Source organism: Anarhichas minor, unplaced genomic scaffold (genome assembly GCF_050575085.1).
Source record: "Anarhichas minor isolate MPS153535 unplaced genomic scaffold, ASM5057508v1 ptg000042l, whole genome shotgun sequence".
NCBI classification, from domain to species: domain Eukaryota; kingdom Metazoa; phylum Chordata; class Actinopteri; order Perciformes; family Anarhichadidae; genus Anarhichas; species Anarhichas minor.
In genome coordinates, this window is record NW_027466488.1 from 11,917,501 (window position 1) to 11,936,887 (window position 19,387).

General features: G+C 39.8%; 1 protein-coding gene across 1 annotated transcript in view; it reads left to right on the forward strand.

Annotated features, from left to right (window-relative positions):
* adamtsl3 (ADAMTS-like 3) overlaps window positions 1–19,053 on the forward strand; it is a 206,137-nt gene extending 187,084 nt beyond the window's left edge. Inside the window, 11 exon segments of the mRNA XM_076109776.1 lie at window positions 2,210–2,450; window positions 6,155–6,282; window positions 8,562–8,699; window positions 10,480–10,662; window positions 10,818–10,943; window positions 11,844–12,098; window positions 13,713–13,896; window positions 15,260–15,464; window positions 15,554–15,657; window positions 17,921–18,135; window positions 18,847–19,053. Coding sequence (XP_075965891.1) covers window positions 2,210–2,450; window positions 6,155–6,282; window positions 8,562–8,699; window positions 10,480–10,662; window positions 10,818–10,943; window positions 11,844–12,098; window positions 13,713–13,896; window positions 15,260–15,464; window positions 15,554–15,657; window positions 17,921–18,135; window positions 18,847–18,965 — 1,898 coding nt within the window. The 3' untranslated portion in view covers window positions 18,966–19,053.
* The last annotated feature ends 334 nt before the right edge of the window (window positions 19,054–19,387 follow it).

Below are 19,387 nucleotides of genomic sequence, written 5' to 3' on the forward strand. Positions count from 1 at the left end.
GGGAAGAGACCCCGGGGAAGACCCAGAACACGCTGGAGGGATTACATCTCCCAGCTGGCCTGGGAACGCCTCGGGATCCCCCAGAATGAGCTGGAACATGTTGCCGGTGAGAGGGAAGTCTGGGTCAGCCTGCTTGGCCTGCTGCCACCGCAACCCGACCCCGGATAAGCGGAGGAAAATGGATGGATGGATGGATAGTCCAACTACAGTTGTGTGAAAAAGTGTTTGCCCCCTTCCTGATTTCTTATTTTTTTTGCATGTTTGTCACACTTAAATGTTTCAGATCATCAAACAAATTTAAATATTAGACAAAGATAACACAAGTAAACACAAAATGCAGTTTTTAAATGAAGGTTTTTATTATTAAGGGGAAAAAAAATCCAAACCTACATGGCCCTGTGTGAAAAAGTGATTCCCCCCCTGTTAAAACATAAATTAACTGTGGTTTATCACATCTTTGGAAAGCTGAGTTCAATTTCTCTAGCCACACCCAGGCCTGATTACTGCCACACCTGTTCTCAATCAAGAAATCACTTAAATAGGACCTGCCTGAGAAAGTGAGGTAGACCAAAAGATCCTGAAAAGCTAGACATCATGCTGCGATCCAAAGAAATTCAGGAACAAATGAGAAACAAAGTAATTGAGATCTATCAGTCTGGAAAAGGTTACAAAGCCATTTCTAAAGCTTTGGGACTCCAGCGAACCACAGTGAGAGCCATTATCCACAAATGGCGAAAACATGGAACAGTGGTGAACCTTCCCAGGAGTGGCCGGCCGACCAAAATTACCCCAAGAGCGCAGCAACGACTCATCCAAGAGGTCACAAAAGACCCCAGAACAACATCCAAAGAACTGCAGGCCTCACTTGCCTCAATTAAGGTCAGTGTTCATGACTCCACCATAAGAAAGAGACTGGGCAAAAATGGCCTGCATGGCAGAGTTCCAAGACGAAAACCACTGCTGAGCAAAAAGAACATAAAGGCTCGTCTCAGTTTTGCCAGAAAACATCTTGATGATCCCCAAGACTTTTGGGAAAATACTCTGTGGACTGACGAGACAAAAGTTGAACTTTTTGGAAGGTGTATGTCCCATTACATCTGGCGTAAAAGTAACACGGCATTTCAGAAAAGGAACATCATACCAACAGTAAAATATGGTGGTGGTAGTGTGATGGTCTGGGGCTGTTTTGCTGCTTCAGGACCTGGAAGACTTGCTGTGGTAAATGGAACCATGAATTCTGCTGTCTACCAAACAATCCTGAAGGAGAATGTCCGGCCATCTGTTCGTGACCTCAAGCTGAAGCGCACTTGGGTTCTGCAGCAGGACAATGATCCAAAACACACCAGCAAGTCCACCTCTGAATGGCTTATGAAAAACAAAATGAAGACTTTGGAGTGGCCTAGTCAAAGTCCCGACCTGAATCCGATTGAGATGCTGTGGCATGACCTTAAAAAGGCGGTTCATGCTCGAAAACCCTCCAATGTGGCTGAATTACAACAATTCTGCAAAGATGAGTGGGCCAAAATTCCTCTACAGCGCTGGAAAAGACTCATTGCCAGTTATCGCAAATGCTTGATTGCAGTTGTTGCTGCTAAGGGTGGCCCAACCAGTTATTAGGTTTAGGGGGCAATCACTTTTTCACACAGGGCCATGTAGGTTTGGATTTTTTTCCCCCCTTAATAATAAAAACCTTCATTTAAAAACTGCATTTTGTGTTTACTTTTGTTATCTTTGTCTAATATTTAAATGTGTTTGATGATCTGAAACATTTAAGTGTGACAAACATGCAAAAAAATAAGATATCAGGAAGGGGGCAAACACTTTTTCACACAACTGTATATCTAGCTGGTACTGCTCCACCTCCTGCACCAGCTCCGGCTCTTTCCCCACTAGTGAGGTGGCGTTCCACGTCCCTAGAGGTGTCTATGCTGCCGGCGATTGGCTCGACCCCGATGCTTGTCCCTGCGGGTGGTGGGTCCACAGAGTGCATTTCCATCAAATACAAAAATACGGGCCATCGTCCTTTTTTTCACAGCACTTACACACACTGTCATCTAAAGAATAACATGAAAATATAATATATTAAATAGGATAACTTTTAATATAAGGACAATATCTTAGTATGTTATTTGCAAACCAGCATATTTCTCTTGGTCTTAAATCTAGGGATTAAGCTTTATGTTTTGTTTGTATCTGATTTGTCTCACAGACAGACTGCCCAACTGGTCAGAACGCTCTTCATCGGAAACATATGCGAATAGACCTGTAATCATCAGACAGCAGCAGACCCATCCACTGGCTTTTCAGAAGAACATCAACATTAGCATTGGACACAGCACCCTCCTTACCAATACTACCCGATCACTGACCATACGCTGTCCTGTAGAAGGCTTCCCTCCTCCCAAAATCAGCTGGACCAAAGATGGAACTCTGTTGCGGCACACTGACAGGTAACATACTGGAGCTACTGCTGACATACCAGTCAAATATGTGTTTCCCAAAGTTCTTTCAAACTTTTATGTATTTTGATCATATATGCCAAATAATGTGTCCATGAGCACGAAACAGAACCCCAAAATTGCTCCCTACGGTGTGTGAATGTTATAGTCTGATGGGCAAGTGGCATGGTAGCCCCTTCCATCAGTGTGAATGGGTGAATGATGACAAGTAGTGTGAAAGCGCTTTGAGAGGTCGGAGAGACTAGAAAAGCGGTATACAAGTACAGTCCATTTACCATTTACCATAATATAACCCTAGACATTTTACATACTTTCAGTGAACTCTGTGTCATAGAAACAGTCAAAAACAAAAATCTTTGGGATAAAATGAATTGACGTGTACTTAAATTTTTTTGTTTGGCTCATGTCTCTTCTGCTAACATGTACAGGGTGGGATTTATGGCCTGCGCTGCAGCCAGCCCCCAGGGGGCAATTAAGATGTTTTGACTTCACCTCTTGGTAGCTGTTATGTCATCCATCATTAAATACAGTCCATCGTGGGAGTAGGCAGCTGCATATGGTGGCCATCACCAATTTGCTCGAGGCTCTGTCAATCACACCAGAGAGAGTGCTTTTCTACATACCTTGCCCAGTTCTTGCTGACTACAATCTTTCCTTACACTTCATGGCACTGACAGTCTCTGGACTGTGGACTGACTGTGAGCAGGACTGACTGTGAGCAGCCCAATCAGGCTGGGCCATGAAGTGTCTACTCTAAAGTGTACAAATCCCAAGATTTAATTCAGATCTTGGGATTTGTGTGCACAGAGCAGAAACTAACCGTCGTCTTGTGGTGGTAGATAATGAAAATAGATGCTTTGTGCGGAGAAAGTACTGACAGCTCAGCTGCTGATTCTGAGGACAGACAGGATGGACATCTAAAACATGATGCATCATTAACAACATGAATAAGCCTCCCTAGCTGTATGTTGAATAATTTGCTGTAATATTAATTCCATACAAGATTCAGATTTGTGAGCTGTTTACTCTTAACATAAATTTGCAAGCACGAAAACAGTTGCATGTACGTATCCAGTTATAGATAAAGTTATACTTTTTTTTGTTTCTGTGGCATCCAAAAATGTTGCATTACGTGGGCGACCGTGAATAACTGGAGAGCAGGGCCATCCTTCAATCAGAGGATCGGTGGTTCGATCCCCGGCTCCGGCAGTCGCAAGTCGATATGTCATTGAGCAAGACACTTAACCCCAAAATTTCTCCCGTAGCTGTGCCTACAGTATGAATGTGATAGAATCTGAATTGTAAGTCGCTTTGGATAAAAGCGTCTGCTAAATGACTGTAATGTAATGTAATGTACCGCCAGCCACCGCATAAAGCCCAAAAATGTTATGTCACACTCTAAGTCCAATTAACTTGACACACATGTCCAGCTCCATATGTTCTACATAAAAGCCGCAAGAATCCCTAGATTTCACATTTTTGCCATTTTGAAAAACACATTTTTGACAGCTCCTCCTAAACCATAGGTCTCATTGCTAGCAAATTTCTGGTGGATCAGTATTGGACTAAGGGTATCAAAATGCATCAAAAGCTTGTTCATATCTTGTTTAGTTTTCACAATATATATCAATGAACTTCAAAAGGGCTTGGCTCAGCACATAACTAGACCAAATTCAGCAACCGTTCATCACATCCAATCATCACAAAACTTGCAGGATATTTCCACAAGAGTACCGAAAACATATCCTTGAGTTTCATTCAAATCAAATACAATTAGAAATGCAAAAAATTTGCAAAAATCGCTGCTCCGCCGGTTCCCAAAGTCAACACCATGCTGCTGGGCGATTCATTACCTACTTGTATATTAAGCTTTTCAAGTGAGTTTTTTCGCGTGGCAAGGCGGGCTATACTATAGTGGCAGTATATAGTCATGGCTGCGATTATATCTCCGCCAGCTCTGATGAAACTCAGCAGTAATGAGTAAAAAGTAAAGAGTGTGAATTGGGAAAACTACCGAGCAGAAAATAAAGATTGTGACCTATCAACAGGGCTGTAGAACAAGCTCGAGGATGTTCAGGCGGCTTCTCTGAGGAGTGTTATGCGAGCGGAGTGTCGACGTGTCTACAAACAGAACTTGAATCTGAGGCTGTATTCAAAACCGCAAAGTATACTAGTACATAATGATTTAGCCAAAACTTAATATGTAGTATGCAATATGCAAACAAAAGCCAAATCTACGTATGCCAAAAATACCTGGATTTTTGGCATACGTAGTTGAGCTCATAAATACTGACCTCACCTACTGTTTTCCACAATTCAAAGCGCTGTCAAGTCACAGCCTATGGTCAGAAACAGTGGACAACACCAACTATTTTTTTTTAAATGTCTTATGCTATTTACTCGCTAAATTCACTTATGAAAGACAAAAAAAACTCTGTAGATTGCAAATATTGGCAGTTTTATGAAAATTGGTGGCAAATCAAAATTTTTTTTGAGAGGCTCCACAACTGGTGCCACAGCAAGCTAGCGCCTGCTGGGGGCACGAGCAGCCAGCAGGCCAGTCACGTTCAAGTCCTCGGCTGGAGCACTCTCAAGAGACCGTCTCGGAGAACTTGTGTTGCTGTAACTGAAAAAGCAATTTGAGCACATTTTGTCGAGCAATGTATATTCACAGTCTCTCCTCATTGATGTCTTATTTCACCATGAGCTGTTAGAATACATTGTTTAAAGAGTGGGGAGCTAAACTATATCTTATAAAATAAACAAACATTGGTCATAATGAAAAACTAAATTAAAGCTCGATAAGTTGCATTTTTTGATAATATTGCAATAGTTGTAATGTATGAGTATAATATCAAAGTGGAGACAGATCACAAGCCCCTAATAGCGATCTTCTCCCAGGCCTCTCCAGAATTCCAACCTGTGAGTTAAACTACAAACCTGGATCTGAAATGTTTATGAGCAGGGCTGTCAATTCCAACACCAACCCCAGCTCTTTGCATGCAGAGCACACACTCAGTGTGGTGGACGAGCAGCTGGCAGTTGAGCTCATAAATATGGCTGATTATCTTGACGTCGCAGGCAAGAGACTCCTTTAAATACAGCATTGTACAGACAGCTGCAAGCTGTGAAGACTACTACCACGCAGAGGTGGCCCGTTGACACACAGTCACTTTTTTTCAGATAAAATGGGGACAATTGCACGTCCCCATAACATAAATCATTACATTTAAGGGGGTAGACTTGGTTAAGGTAAGGATAAGTTCAGGTTTATGTTGAGGTTAGAGTAAAGGCAGTGATGGTTAGGATAAGTCGCCAGGAAATGAATGTAAGTCAATGTGATGTTCCCGAAAGTCATAAACCCGACTGTGTGTGTGTGTGTGTGTGTGTGTGTGTGTGTGTGTGTGTGTGTGTGTGAGAGAGAGAGTGTGTTGTGTGTTCATACTGTTAGCAAGTCAAAATATAATTTGTCCTGAATTTTTGACTTAGATGGCTGCTGTCAGAATCTCATCCTTGGCATGTAGAAAGTAAACTGAAATGTAACTTCTGTCTCTTGATTTGCAGCTCAAAATTTAAGTCCTTATCTAAAGTAATGTATGAGTCCCTCTTCTGTATAAGTTGTACCTCTCAGAAAGTACTGCAAGCTACTTTTTTGGTCCTATAAAAAAAAACATGTTTTCCCCGTCCGTCTGCAGGGTATCCTGGGATAGCTCCGGAGGACTCCATATCCTTCAGCCCAGAGTGTCTGACAGAGGCCAGTACAAGTGCACAGCTACCAACACACATGGCTCAGACTCAGAGACATCTCAGATACTGGTGGCAGGTGTGTCCTTTGTTTTAGATATCCTACGTATCATTATTATGCAAATATATTATTAATATTTCATTTTTCTGTCACAGTAAAACATTTCTAATCAATTTAAAATACATTTACCTATGAAGTTTATTGTGGCACAATAAGTCATTTGAGTTCAGGAAGTACAATAGTTGCTTGGGTGTAGTGTAAGTTAAGTGAGTTTATTATGTTTCCTATGTGTTAATGAGGAGGAAGTGTTCATTTTAGTTAAAATGTGGGGTACAGTGTTATTTATCGCCAGATACATTTGTAGGCAATAGATCCAGTGGATCGCCAGTAGGTGGCAGTGTTGCGACATCAGCAGTGTTTGTGACAGAGAGCCAGAGGGAAGTCTCGCGTGAATACGCGAGAACATGAGAATCTCTGAACAGGATAGAAGAAGAAAGTGCTGAGAAGCGACTGCATACCTAAACGTATATATTATATCTTTGTATTTTACAGGTAAGCTGGTGATGTTATTTAGGTACCCCAGGCTAGTAGATACTGTTATACTGTACGTTGGTGGCAATGTGTTAGATCTTGTAAATGTTTATTTGTAACAGGATTAACTGTGTAAGTTTAGCTAGCTAGCAGCTAATGCCAGATTGCTGACCGCCATTGTAGCAGTAGGAGCGCGGGACGGCAGCCGTGATAATGAGCCTCGTGAGAGGGAGCCCCCGTCGCTCATATTATTGTTTTGTTACTACTGTTTAGTATTAAATATGGTGAATACGCGAGAACATGAGAATCTCTGAACAGGATAGAAGAAGAAAGTGCTGAGAAGCGACTGCATACCTAAACGTATATATTATATCTTTGTATTTTACAGAACCATTTTCATTAAATGTGTAGCACCAGATTGAGCCTGTGTGACGTCATTCTGTGCACCGCTACATATAGCACAATTTTAAGCAAAGAATAGCACATACAGCACCCACTATTACGGTAAGCCTTTAGAGTTAGTTATTTATTTTGCACAATTCAAACAACAAAATTTAAAATAATCAAACATAACAGAGATAAATGAATATCACAGAAAGCCAACTGGGCTTATTTGAAGCCTCCACCTATATAATATTAAAATTTTACAAAATTACAAAGAAAAAATAAAACATGCATAAGACATTACATTACAACAAAACAAAGAAAGAAAAAAAAAAAAAAAATGTAATTGTGTGAGTGAGCATGTGTGTGTGTGCATGTGTAATATAACAGCTAAAACAAGAAAGACATGAACACTAATACATAAACAAGCTGTTACAAAACAGCAATCAGATTTTCTTTTAGGCATCTTTTAAAACATTTTATAGAGGGACATTTTTTTGTTAGGTGGGAAAAGTCATTCCATAGTTTGGTTCCCCTAAATCTTATTGAAAATTGACCTCTGCTAGTCAGTAACTTAGGAGGATGAAGATGTGAAGATTGACGAGTTGAGTAAGAGTGAACCTGTGAATTGAATTTATAGTAGGTCTTGAAATGATCAGGAATATTCCCTTCACCTGAAAGTATCTTATAAATGAAAACACAAGTTTGTGAAATGTTGATGTCATAAATAGTAAGAATCTGCAATTTCTGAAATAGAGGAGCAGATGAGATGTGTGACTCTGATCGGGTTGCGATCCCAGCAAAACGTTTCTGGAGGACCAACATTTTTTGCAGAGTAGTAGGAAAAGTACTTGCCCAAACTATATTACAATATGAAAGATGGGGATAAATGATACTGTAATAAAGAATAAGGAGACAGTTTGCAGAGACAAGATGACAACCCTCATTATTCCAATAGATTTGTTTATTTTTCTACTAACACAGTCAATATGTTTACTCCAACTTAAACTCTCATCAATAATAATTCCTAGGAATTTTGTAGATGACACTTGAGGCATCTCAACAGATTCAATTTTAATTTTTTGCCACTGAAAATAATAAAATTAGATTTTTTGATATTCAAAGATAGTTTATTTAATCTGAACCATGTAAGCATAGGCAGTTATAGGCAGTTAAAGCCTTCCGCCTTTACTATAAGATTTGCAGGGGGGGAAATAAAATAATGAATCAATAAATAAAAACATTCTTCTCTTTCAATATATGTCTTACGCATCCCACTTGAAAACAATTTTGTCCTGTCTAGTTTTGTTAGATAGGATATGCATAAAACATGCATAAACAAAACAACACACAAATGACAAAAGCACTGCAAAAGAGATTACATTTTCAAATTCATTACCGCAGTAGTGACTGATAGTCTTTCTCTGTGTGTGAAACTTCAGAGCCACCAGCCATCGCAGTGTCATGGAGGAATGTTTCAGACCATGGGCTGATGTTAGGCCACAGCTTGAGGTCCACGGTTGGGGGACGAGTCAGTGTTCGTCTTGGCGCCAACCTCACTCTGGACTGCCCCGTTACTGGTAGGCTACAATAAGGTTTCCATTAAAAATCTTTCTTTTAAAAGGGCCAGTTCACCCAAATGAGGAAAAAGTATATTTTCTCACTTGATAGACGTGATTGGACTGCATTTATTTAGTGCTTTTTTCTACTTTAAAATGTGCTTCTCATTGACCTACTCATGGCGATGGCAGCAAGCTACCCTTAAGGTGCTGGCCCATTATTATGGGGTTCTGTATCTTGACTTTGTGGACAGGATGAGCAGGGATCGAACTGCTCCACTTTCTGTGTCACAATTTCTGCAGCAATGAAATCAGATGTAGTGGTATCACTCATTACCGTATTTTCCGCACTATAAGGCGCACTTAAAAGCCTTTAATTTTCTCAAAAAACGACAGTGCGCCTTGTAATCCGGAGCGCCTTATATATGGATCAATTGGTTAATTGGTTGATCCATACTGGTTGTACACGGCGCTCTGTCAAAATGTTTCAGTACGACTGGTAAACTACAAAGCCGCACCGCGGTAAACACCGGTACTGTGCTTACTCCTAGTCCAACACCACTTGTGTGTGTATAAAGACCCCAAAATGGCACCTTTCAAGAGACACGCTTACGACGCTATTCTATTCTATGCGCCTTATAATCCGGTGCGCCCTATATATAAAAACAGTTCTAAAATAGGCCATTCATTGAAGGTGCGCCTTATAATCCGGTGCGCTTTATAGTGCGGAAAATACGGTAATTAAGTCAGGTAGTGACCGCTTGCAAAATTGCAAGGCAAGGTTATACATCTGCAAAGAAGTTGGATTGGTGAGACTCAAAATAATGACTCAAAACCACATGTTATTCGTAAAATTATTCGTGAATAAAAAACATTTACAAGCATTTGTTTTTACAATATGGCAATTTGAGATTTTATCATCTCAAATTCTTGGCAGATCCCACAAAGGTTTAATCCTTTAGTGTTTTTGGTGTCCCATATTTTCCAAAACAAATTGGAGATATACTGTGGATCAGTGATAGAGTAGGGTTGTCCTTCAATCAGAGGATCGATGGTTCGAACCCCCGCTTCGCTAGTTCATGTCGATTTGTCCTTATGCAAGATGCTTAACCCCAAGTGAATGGGTATGAATGTTTAATTCACCTTGCATGGTAGCCCGTGAATGGGTGAATGACATGTGCATTAAAGTGCTTTGAGTAGTTGGAAGACTAGAAAAGTACAAGTCAGTTTACCATTTATCATTTCCATCTGCGTAGGGCATATTAGTACTTTTTCTTTCAGTTAAACCGGCCTAAACAAGGTTGGTGTGAATGTGTCCTTACAGTAGGAGCTTTCGGCAGCGTCTGACATTACAGAAGATGGTGAAGCTTTGCCTCAACCTTGACTGTTGTTAAGATGTTTGTCCCACTTCAGTAACCGTTTCCACAGTTCATACATTACGGTGGAAATATTCTGTGCATACAGGGTATCAATGAAATACTTACTGGGTACGTACAGTGATGGAAGAAAAGAACACTGAGGTATCAAATATGCATTCAGGGGTACATATAGCCGATTTGAAAGGGGGGCTGGCTTAGCCTGTACCTCCTTCTGCATTAGGTATGTGATGAATTGACTTTCATTATACACACTTAGAAGGTCAAACAATATCTATAGAAATCTTGAACTTACATACTGTACTTGTCTAGGTAATCCATTTTATTGATACCCTAAGCAAAATAAATACACTGTAATAAGGGCCTGTAATATAAAGTTGTTACCCATACTTTTTATTGGCCCCTCTGCGTTCTTTGTCTGTCAGGTGTTCCTCCGCCCACAGTGACTTGGAACAAAAAGAATGGACCATTAGGGGCCACTGCTGTTTCACTACCCTCTGGCTCACTGTGGATCGGAAATGTTTCTCTGCACAACCAAGGCCACTACTCATGCACCGCCACTAACGCCATCGGAAAGTCCACTGCTTCTACTGTCCTGCAGGTCTCTGGTGGGTTCTCACACAAGTACAAAAGGTTTTATCAAATATCAACACACATACTAAGATAAGGAAAAGCTGTTCATTTTGATCATAGTTTTTATCTGGAATAACTCATTGAGTGTGTGCACTTCTTTATGTGAATGTGTGTGTTTGTGTGTATTCAGGTCAATACCCTGCTGGGGGAAGCAGAGTAGTTCCAGTCTCACAAGAGCTGAACAGAAGAAGGGTCCTCATGGCGTCACACCGTGGAACGAGTGTCTTTATCAAGCCTGGAGACATTCTACGTATAGGTACTCCAACAAGACATCCTGCACATCCTCATGTTCAAACAATAGCAGACAAACTCAACACATTCACTTCCATTTTAATTCCATGAAGCCAGATAATCACAGAGACAAATACCTCCAAACCCTGCGTACATAACACGAGAGTTACGATTGTAACTTCGGTATTTTTTTTTTTTCTATAACCCTGTTGTACAATTCAAATAACCTTGGGAGAAGACCAGCTGCAGACTAACAAAGTGGCACAGTGGAAATGTGTATTCAGCTGTGTTTAAATGTTTGAAGTTTTTTGTTTCTATAATGACTAAAACTGATTACAAAATATTTACATCTCTCCACTGCCTAAATCAAATTTGTATTTACTTGTATTTTCATTGAGCTACATTATGGCTTTTATCCTGTTTTTATTGTTTATAGATATTTTGATTTGAGATATTTAATTCAAGGAAAGATTACCAAGCCACAAGTCATTACTTAGATGTCAAATTTTGTTAGTTCTTTTCCATCAATACTCTCACATCCACCAATTTAGCAATGCACTACAGTAACAGGACAGTTAAAAAAAACTATCAAAATCAATGCTACAGAGATATTGTCTTTTTTTACTCTACACAATATTCCTCTTTGTGATGATGCCTCAATTTCCCACAATGCAACCACCAACAGTTTTTGTCTGTGTCATAGTAGGGGCTAATGTAGGCTAGTAAGCTCACTTCTTTCTAACTCCACATCCCCAGATTGTTTTCTTTTTCAAACTTGTAGTGTTCAGCCCAAACCTACGTTGCCTTAAGTGACATCCACTTAAATGCAGTAGTAATCTCTTTCACCTGTAAACAGAATTACTCTTGAAATACAGCATTTTCAACGGTTCATATTTACATTCAGTCTGCTTGGGTCTTTCAAAAGGGTGTCCAGTGCTCGCTGACCACAAACTTCCAGTGCTGTGGGACTACAACAACATGACCCTAAAGGAGGTTTCAAGTCCAGAACAGACCCAAGGTCCTGGCCCGGGTCAAGGTCTGCAGTACAGGATGCTGGTGGGAGGTCGTGTCCTTGAGGTCAATACACTCCAGGTTAAGTACTCAGGCCGGTACCGATGCCAGACCCTTATCAACAGTACCAGACAAATGCTGTCTGCCTGGATATACGCTCACATTGAAGGTGAGCATAAAGTTGATTGCATGTGGGAAGTGTGTGTATATACTGTATATAGTATTTTTGAAATACAAATACATTCTTATCCTGTTCTGATTTTTTGTTTTTAAAAGCAGTTATTTAGTCATGAAAACATATTGATATTTCCTAATAGATATCTCCTAATAGAATCTTAAAGATACATATCACTACCTGAAGGCCAGAACAGTTCTCTGACACGCTTGGAAAGGGCAGGGTGAGGTAATAGCTGTTAGACAATTTGTTTTCTCAAGTCCACAGTAAAACAATGACTTGACTGATGTAGTATCCTGAGGCTGGATCAATAGATATGAGGCCTGAAAGAAAACAGCAAACAGTGCCAAACAGAAGACTTCTGCTTAATGATATGAGACTGTTATTCAAAAAACATTATTGATCAAGAGAAAAGTATGATTGCACAGACTCCAGTCTCGGATCTCAAGTAAAAAAAAAAAAATCGGACTTGAGCAACTCACAGTAAAGGAAATCGTGGCAGCACCGGAACCCCAGAAATTTAGCCCCTTACCCCGAGAGGCTCGTCCATCGTCAAACCAGTGATGGGTTCTCAGACTGCATGTGTATATAATAAAACAACTCAATAACACAATCGGAACAGATTTGTGGAAGACAGTAGAGCAAACTACTGACCCTAAAACATTGTCATTTCTCAATAGTTCAATAATCTGATTGACTGCAGTGAGAAATTCAAAAACAAATACACTGATGACAGTTAAGAGGGTAACAATTCAACCAAAATAAGCTGAGGCTCCATGTGATCTAGAAATGGATACCTCTACTGAGAGAATATTATAATATGAGGTTCATTGCTGCAAATTAAATAAATTGACATACAGTCAAATCCACAAAATATAATTTTCTTCTGATCACCATTTGTAATGAATGAATGATCATCTTTTGACAGTATTATTTTAGAGGTATATTAAACCCTAAAACATCTGAAAAAATGCTTGCAACCTGCACCCAACAGGGTTTAACCCCAGGGCACCCCCATGTCAAGTGCCAGTCTTATTTATATAGAGACGGTAGTGCTTCCTTTCACATATTTTACGTAAGCTGAAGGTCTCCATAGTTTTCCGACACGCTTGGAAATGTAGTGGTGAGCGGAGGGTATTCAGTAGGATTTAATCTGAAACTCACCACTAGATGCCACTAAATCCTATTCACTGCTTCATTAACATTTATTTTTTTAAGTTATACATTTCCAAATAAATATATCATGCAAATACCCCAGTTTATAATTAATAAATCATCGGATGCAGCTCTACACACAACACTACCCAAAGCTTTATCAAAGTCCATTTCAGACAGGTAAAAAACAATCTGCCCTGTGGATGGACAATTGTCAGAGGGACGAATAAATGGATAGAAAATCAATTGGTTCCCATCAGTATGTTGTGTTAAGCCTTCCACAGAGTAACTTCGTACATCATGCATTATATGGTGCCTCCATCAGCTGTCTGGACTTTGCCTCAGGCAGTTGGATGGTGACTAAAGCTGTTTGGCTCTCATGGTGTTCAGAAATCTTCTTTCCGGTATCGTTTCCTTTATGCTATGGATTGTGCTGTACATTTGGGTCCACAGAGTTAAGCTGGCATTTTGGAGAATGGTCCACATGCAGTGCTTCTTGTGGGAATAGAGGAACTTGGCTGCGGAGGATTCACTGTGTCAGTCTGGATGGAAAGGTTGTTCAACCCACCATGTGTCAGCACATACCAATACCCATCACTTCCCCAGTCACCTGCAACAGACAGGACTGCCCTCCCAGGTACTCTAACATATAGACATCATGGATGTCATTTCTGAAAGCACGTCATTAAATTAGGTACGACACAAAGCCAGCTCCTGCACAGGGAGTATGGCAGGGTTTCAATTAATATTCAACAAGGTCCAGTTAGAGAGAAGTTCCTCATGCAAAGTTCCAGAACATCACAATAATATGTCATTTTCGCTATGATTTAGTTCCATATATATTGAAGTAGCCTAGCAGTTGTATCAGTGTCTGTAGGTAGTCAACAACTGACTGTCAAATCAGTCATCAAGAAAGTTCAGTTGAATAATATCGCAACAATATTTATTGTCAGATTTCAAATTGATCTGGATGAATTATAAATAATTCATAACTAATAAATAAATATTCTTCTCTCATTTTAAGTAAAAAAAACTGTTTCACTGTAATTGTCTATCTTGAAATAACATACTTAATTATAGAAAGATGAAGGAGAATTTTTCTGTCAGATCTCACCAGTAAGAAAGGATAAATCACACATTTGGTGAAGGTTAGATCAAACTGTTGGCATAACTGATAGGAATATATATTTCTGTGCTATTTATATACCTCCAGTCGAGTCTCCTTATTTTGAAGAAGAGTGAAGTATGGGGTCCACCCAGTCACCACACACATACACAGAAAAACACCAACAAATGCATTTAGAGCAGATTTAGGCAGATACCCACTGACAGTTTACATTCAAAAGAGAGCGCTCCATTTTTTTAAACACTTTAAATCCAGACCCCACTCCAAAGCCCTCCAAACCTAAGAGCTGAGCCAAGTGCTGAGGCTAACCGCCCCCTCTCAGACATACTCTGACCAGCCTCACAACTACACTGCTATCCAAACACCAATCAGAGTAAAACAAATAACACAACGCAAAGAGCTATTTAGAACATTGGAATGAAGAAACTAAAAGCAAAGGTAGACTAGAATGTTATCTGGCCCTAAAAAGAGATGATGAATTGTCAGAGATAGAAAGTGGAGACAGATCCTTACCAAGTACAGGCTCTGTGACCACAAACTAGAAACCCAAATAGGTACACGCAAAAAACCATGGGTGAGTGTGTGGTCACTGTTGGACAGGTGAGGCTGAGACAGAGATGCGCAACAGTGAAACAAGGAACACTGATTTTGTCAAATTCAAATATGTATGTATTAACTATATAACAAGCTTATCTTTATGTTCATATTAATATAATTGTAAAGCCACATTGAATTTAATTGTATTGAATTGAGAGCAACAGAGAAAGAGAAAGAGAGAGAGAAGAGATAGTTCTGTTATATATCATAGCTCTATTCACAAGCAGAGCTATCTCCCATTTTGTTATGTGTATTTCTTGTCTTGTCATCATTTCAGATGGTTGGTATCAGAGTGGTCGAAGTGTTCAGCCTCATGTGGAGGTGGCTGGAAGAGGAGGCAGGTCTCCTGTCAGCAGTTGGATGCCAGAGGTGCTGTGAGGACTCTGACAGCAGCCGCCTGTGAGAGGACGAGCCGGCCCACAGACTCCGAGCAGTGCACCGCCAATAACTGTCCGACCTGGGTAACCAGTGCGTGGGGAAAGGTATGCACTCCAACATAGAATTGTGTGTGTATGTTACACAATGTAGAAAATGTAGTGTTACGTGTCAATTCTATGTTACTCAATTTCAGTGTTCAGGGAGGTGTCTGGGCCCCACTGCCACTATACAGAAGAGATCTGTCATCTGCCAACATGCCAATGGCTCCTCGTACACAGACTGTGATCTCAGAGACAGGTATACACATGTTCAAACACAACGAAAAGGCCTATTATTATTATTATTATTATTATTATTATTAATAGACCAATAATACTAATCTGATATTAAGCTGATCTGATATTACTATCAGATCAGCATTCTCACACGACTAGAATAGAATACCTCTCGCAAAGTTGTAACAAAAACTGGGGATTATAAATTTTTGTAATCTAATGCAATCTAATGGATTGCATTAGATTATATAGGTGTACCTAATAAAGTGATGAGCATTGTTTTAATAAGATTAGCATGAGATTTTCTGTTTACAAAGAATTCAATTCCTGCCAGGATTCCTGTTGAGTATGGTTTCTTTTAAGCGCACTGACTAAATTGTTTTCTTTTCAAGAGTGAGATGAGACAATTTATATCAATATCCTGTCTGTGTGTTAGGTATTGAGCTGGAGTCAGGATGTGGTTAGCCTAGCTTAGCATAAAGACTGATCCAAGTTCACAAGTACATCCAGCAACACCTCTAGATTTTATAAATTAGAGGTTCGATTTACATTTTCGATTCACATTTTGTTAATGAATATTTATGGAATTTGTACATTGAAAAACTATTTCAATGTACAAATTCCATTTATTCACAGACAGTATTTATTCACGGCCAGTATTTATTCATAGACAGTATAGCCTTGGAGCGTAAGTTTCTCTCACAACTCTTCAAAATACACGTTGGGCTCCAGACAGGAGAATAATAAAATTCCACCCTGTCAATTTAATAAACAAATATCACTGCGAACAGTTGGAGAGAGAACTAACCCAACTAGCCTGCAAACCTGGCTACAAAATGCAAAGTAAGCAAAAATCAACCAATTTCATTTAAGTCAATTATATTTTACTCAACAATCATAAATCAAATCAAAACAGATAATTTCTTTCTAAATACAGAATTATACACCCAAAGGTTCATTAAATCAAATACACCACATGACCGAGTCCAGATATAGAAATCAAATGTCCATTTAATAACAAAAATGTATGAGGACTCCAGGTAAAGGTCAATAGTTTATGGGTAAGTGATAAGGTGTGAGTGGCATGCGTGTGTGAGTGTGTTGGGTTGGGGGGGGGGGGGGGGGTTCTAGTTCCGTTCCAAGCTAAGGGAATATATGGCAGTTCATTTCAGTTCAGTTCAATTCAGTTTATTTCAGTTCCGTTCAGTTTATTTGAGGGTGTGTAAGTGTGCTGGGAGAATAAGAAGGAGAAGCCTGGAGAGTTTCATGTTAAAGGGACTTATCTTGATGAATCCCCAAAGTTAAGGAGGCCCCAAACTGGTCCAAGCTGTAGCAAAACACGATTCCTTGTTCCACCACCTGCTCCCGGGATCAGCACACCTCCAGTAAGGCCTGGTCCTCCAAGAAAGCTCTGTGTATTCAGTTGGTTCATCGATCCTTGCTGCTCCGATTTAGTTTAGTCTTCTTCAACATTTTCTTATTTTAAGCTTAAATGGTCCAGAAACTGAATTATACTTTCGGTAACTCCATTAAAACTCTCACTCCTGTCTTGGTTCTCCTCCATGCAGCTTTGGTTAGTTGATTGTTTTTTTCCTTTTCCCAGCTCACAGGTGTGTCTCATTTACAGCCTCTCTTGCCCCACCTTCTTTTCCTGCCAGGTTGGAAAAGGGCTATTCTGTGCATTTCTGTTCTGCTACAGCCTTCATCTGATAATAATGGGGGACAAAACCCACAGCCGCATTACAGATGGATGAACTGTTTCGTAAAAAAAGATTTTCCGACACATAATTCCTTCTAGAATCAGTTTTTCAGTCATTGTCATTGAACATTTATGTTTTTTTATGCGTTAAACAAACAAGACACAGCAGGCTAATGAGTGAGTTTTAAGGGTGTTTACAGGGTTTATTTTTGAACTTTGGATCGACCCATTTCCCCCTTGCTTCAAGTCTTTATTCTAAGCTAGGCTAACTCCAACTAACTGACTCCAGCTCTGCTCACCTCATCTGATTTATGGGGGGAAAAAATATAAAGGTATTTCCCAAAATGTTGAGTGGTTCCTTTAATAAACAACAATATGTCTCCCTAATTATAGAAAAACTAATTGTTAAATTTGCTTGAAACTCGTAATGGGGTTCCAGGTTTTACCCTGCATGGTTCTCCAGAGAACACATTAAACCTGCTTTGTGAAACAGCTCCAGGAGATCTATGAAAAGTGGAGTGCAAAAGTGCAATGAGTTCAAAAGTAATGACTGTGTAGCACTAAAACTAAAACTTCTGTCTTCCAGGCCTGCGTCTGTACGCAACTGTTCCTCTGACCTGTGTAATGTCCAGTGGCGTCCCGGTGCGTGGCGGGCATGCACTGTAGTCTGTGGGAGTGGCTTTCAGTCTCGCAGGGTGGACTGTGTACACCGCAGGAGTGGCAGGACTCTGGCCGACCAGCACTGTGCCTGGCTCCAGCAGCCCCCCACCTGGCAGCACTGCAACACCACCAGCTGTGGAAGTAAGTCTCTCTGTGTGTGTGTGTGTGTGTGTGTGTGTGTGTGTGTGTGTGTGTGTGTGTGTGTGTGAGACACCACAAGGAAAATTACATTTTGTAATCAAGAAACTGTTTTATTTTAATTATATTAGTGTTAACCAGTAAAACAGTGTACAGTTTCTGAGCATATTATTTCCTTGAATGAATGACTGAAATCCATTTAATCCCAAGTAAATATGTTATTATTGGAAAATGCATGCTTCATTGTAATTTACAACTACACTGATGTGCAGTGACAAAAAAAATCAATGTTACACTAGCAATTCATTATAATCTATTCATTGGAAGTGTTCTAATAGATCTGTCTGTTTACCAAATAATGAGGGTAGACTATCAGGCAACGTAGGCAACTGCCTTGGGTCCCCTAACTAAGATGCTATATATGCTATATGCCATAATAGCTAAAGAAATGTGAAGTATAGAGATAATACACATGAAATAATGTTCCAATTTCCAGTATATTATATGAATATAATATACAGTAAGTACAGTACTTACCCATAATTCTGTTCCTGCCTTTAATTATTACCAAATTACACAGTAGTCCATCCCAGGGACATTTCTAAGAAAATACAGTTACATCAGTGTCTTTCAAGGGAATTCTGGGACCTGTAAAATAACATTGCAAATACATTTTTCTTTAGTGATTATATCGAGTGTTTTGTTCACATGCAGGTGAATGCAAGGACACCACCCAGTACTGCAGTGTGGTGAAGAGACTGAAGCTGTGTTACCTGGATATGTACCAACAGAGATGCTGTGGGTCCTGTTCACAAGATCCAGACTCCACTTAGTGGCAGTGAGCAGTCATAGACACACTACATTTTGTAAAACAGATGGTCTACATGAGACGAATGACTGTGCAAATACTGAAAAGACATCATCTATGAAAGAACTGCACATATTTAAACTGGACAAGATTCAGTCCATTGTGTTCATTTCTTTAAAGGAACCTAAACAGTTTGGAAATATGAAGGGGCTTTATTTTTCCGAATTTGGACCCAACCTCCTAATATAAGGACAAGTGTTCCCCATGTGGATCAAATGGAGTTTTTGGACTCTCCTGCAAAAACTGAACATTTAGTTTAAAGTGACATTCATTGATTATATTATTTTTTGGTGGCCCAACCACATTTATTGTACAGTACATGTACCACTGCCCCTGTAAACAACCCTTAGACTGAGGTATTGGTTTGACAGTATTGTCCTTTATGCC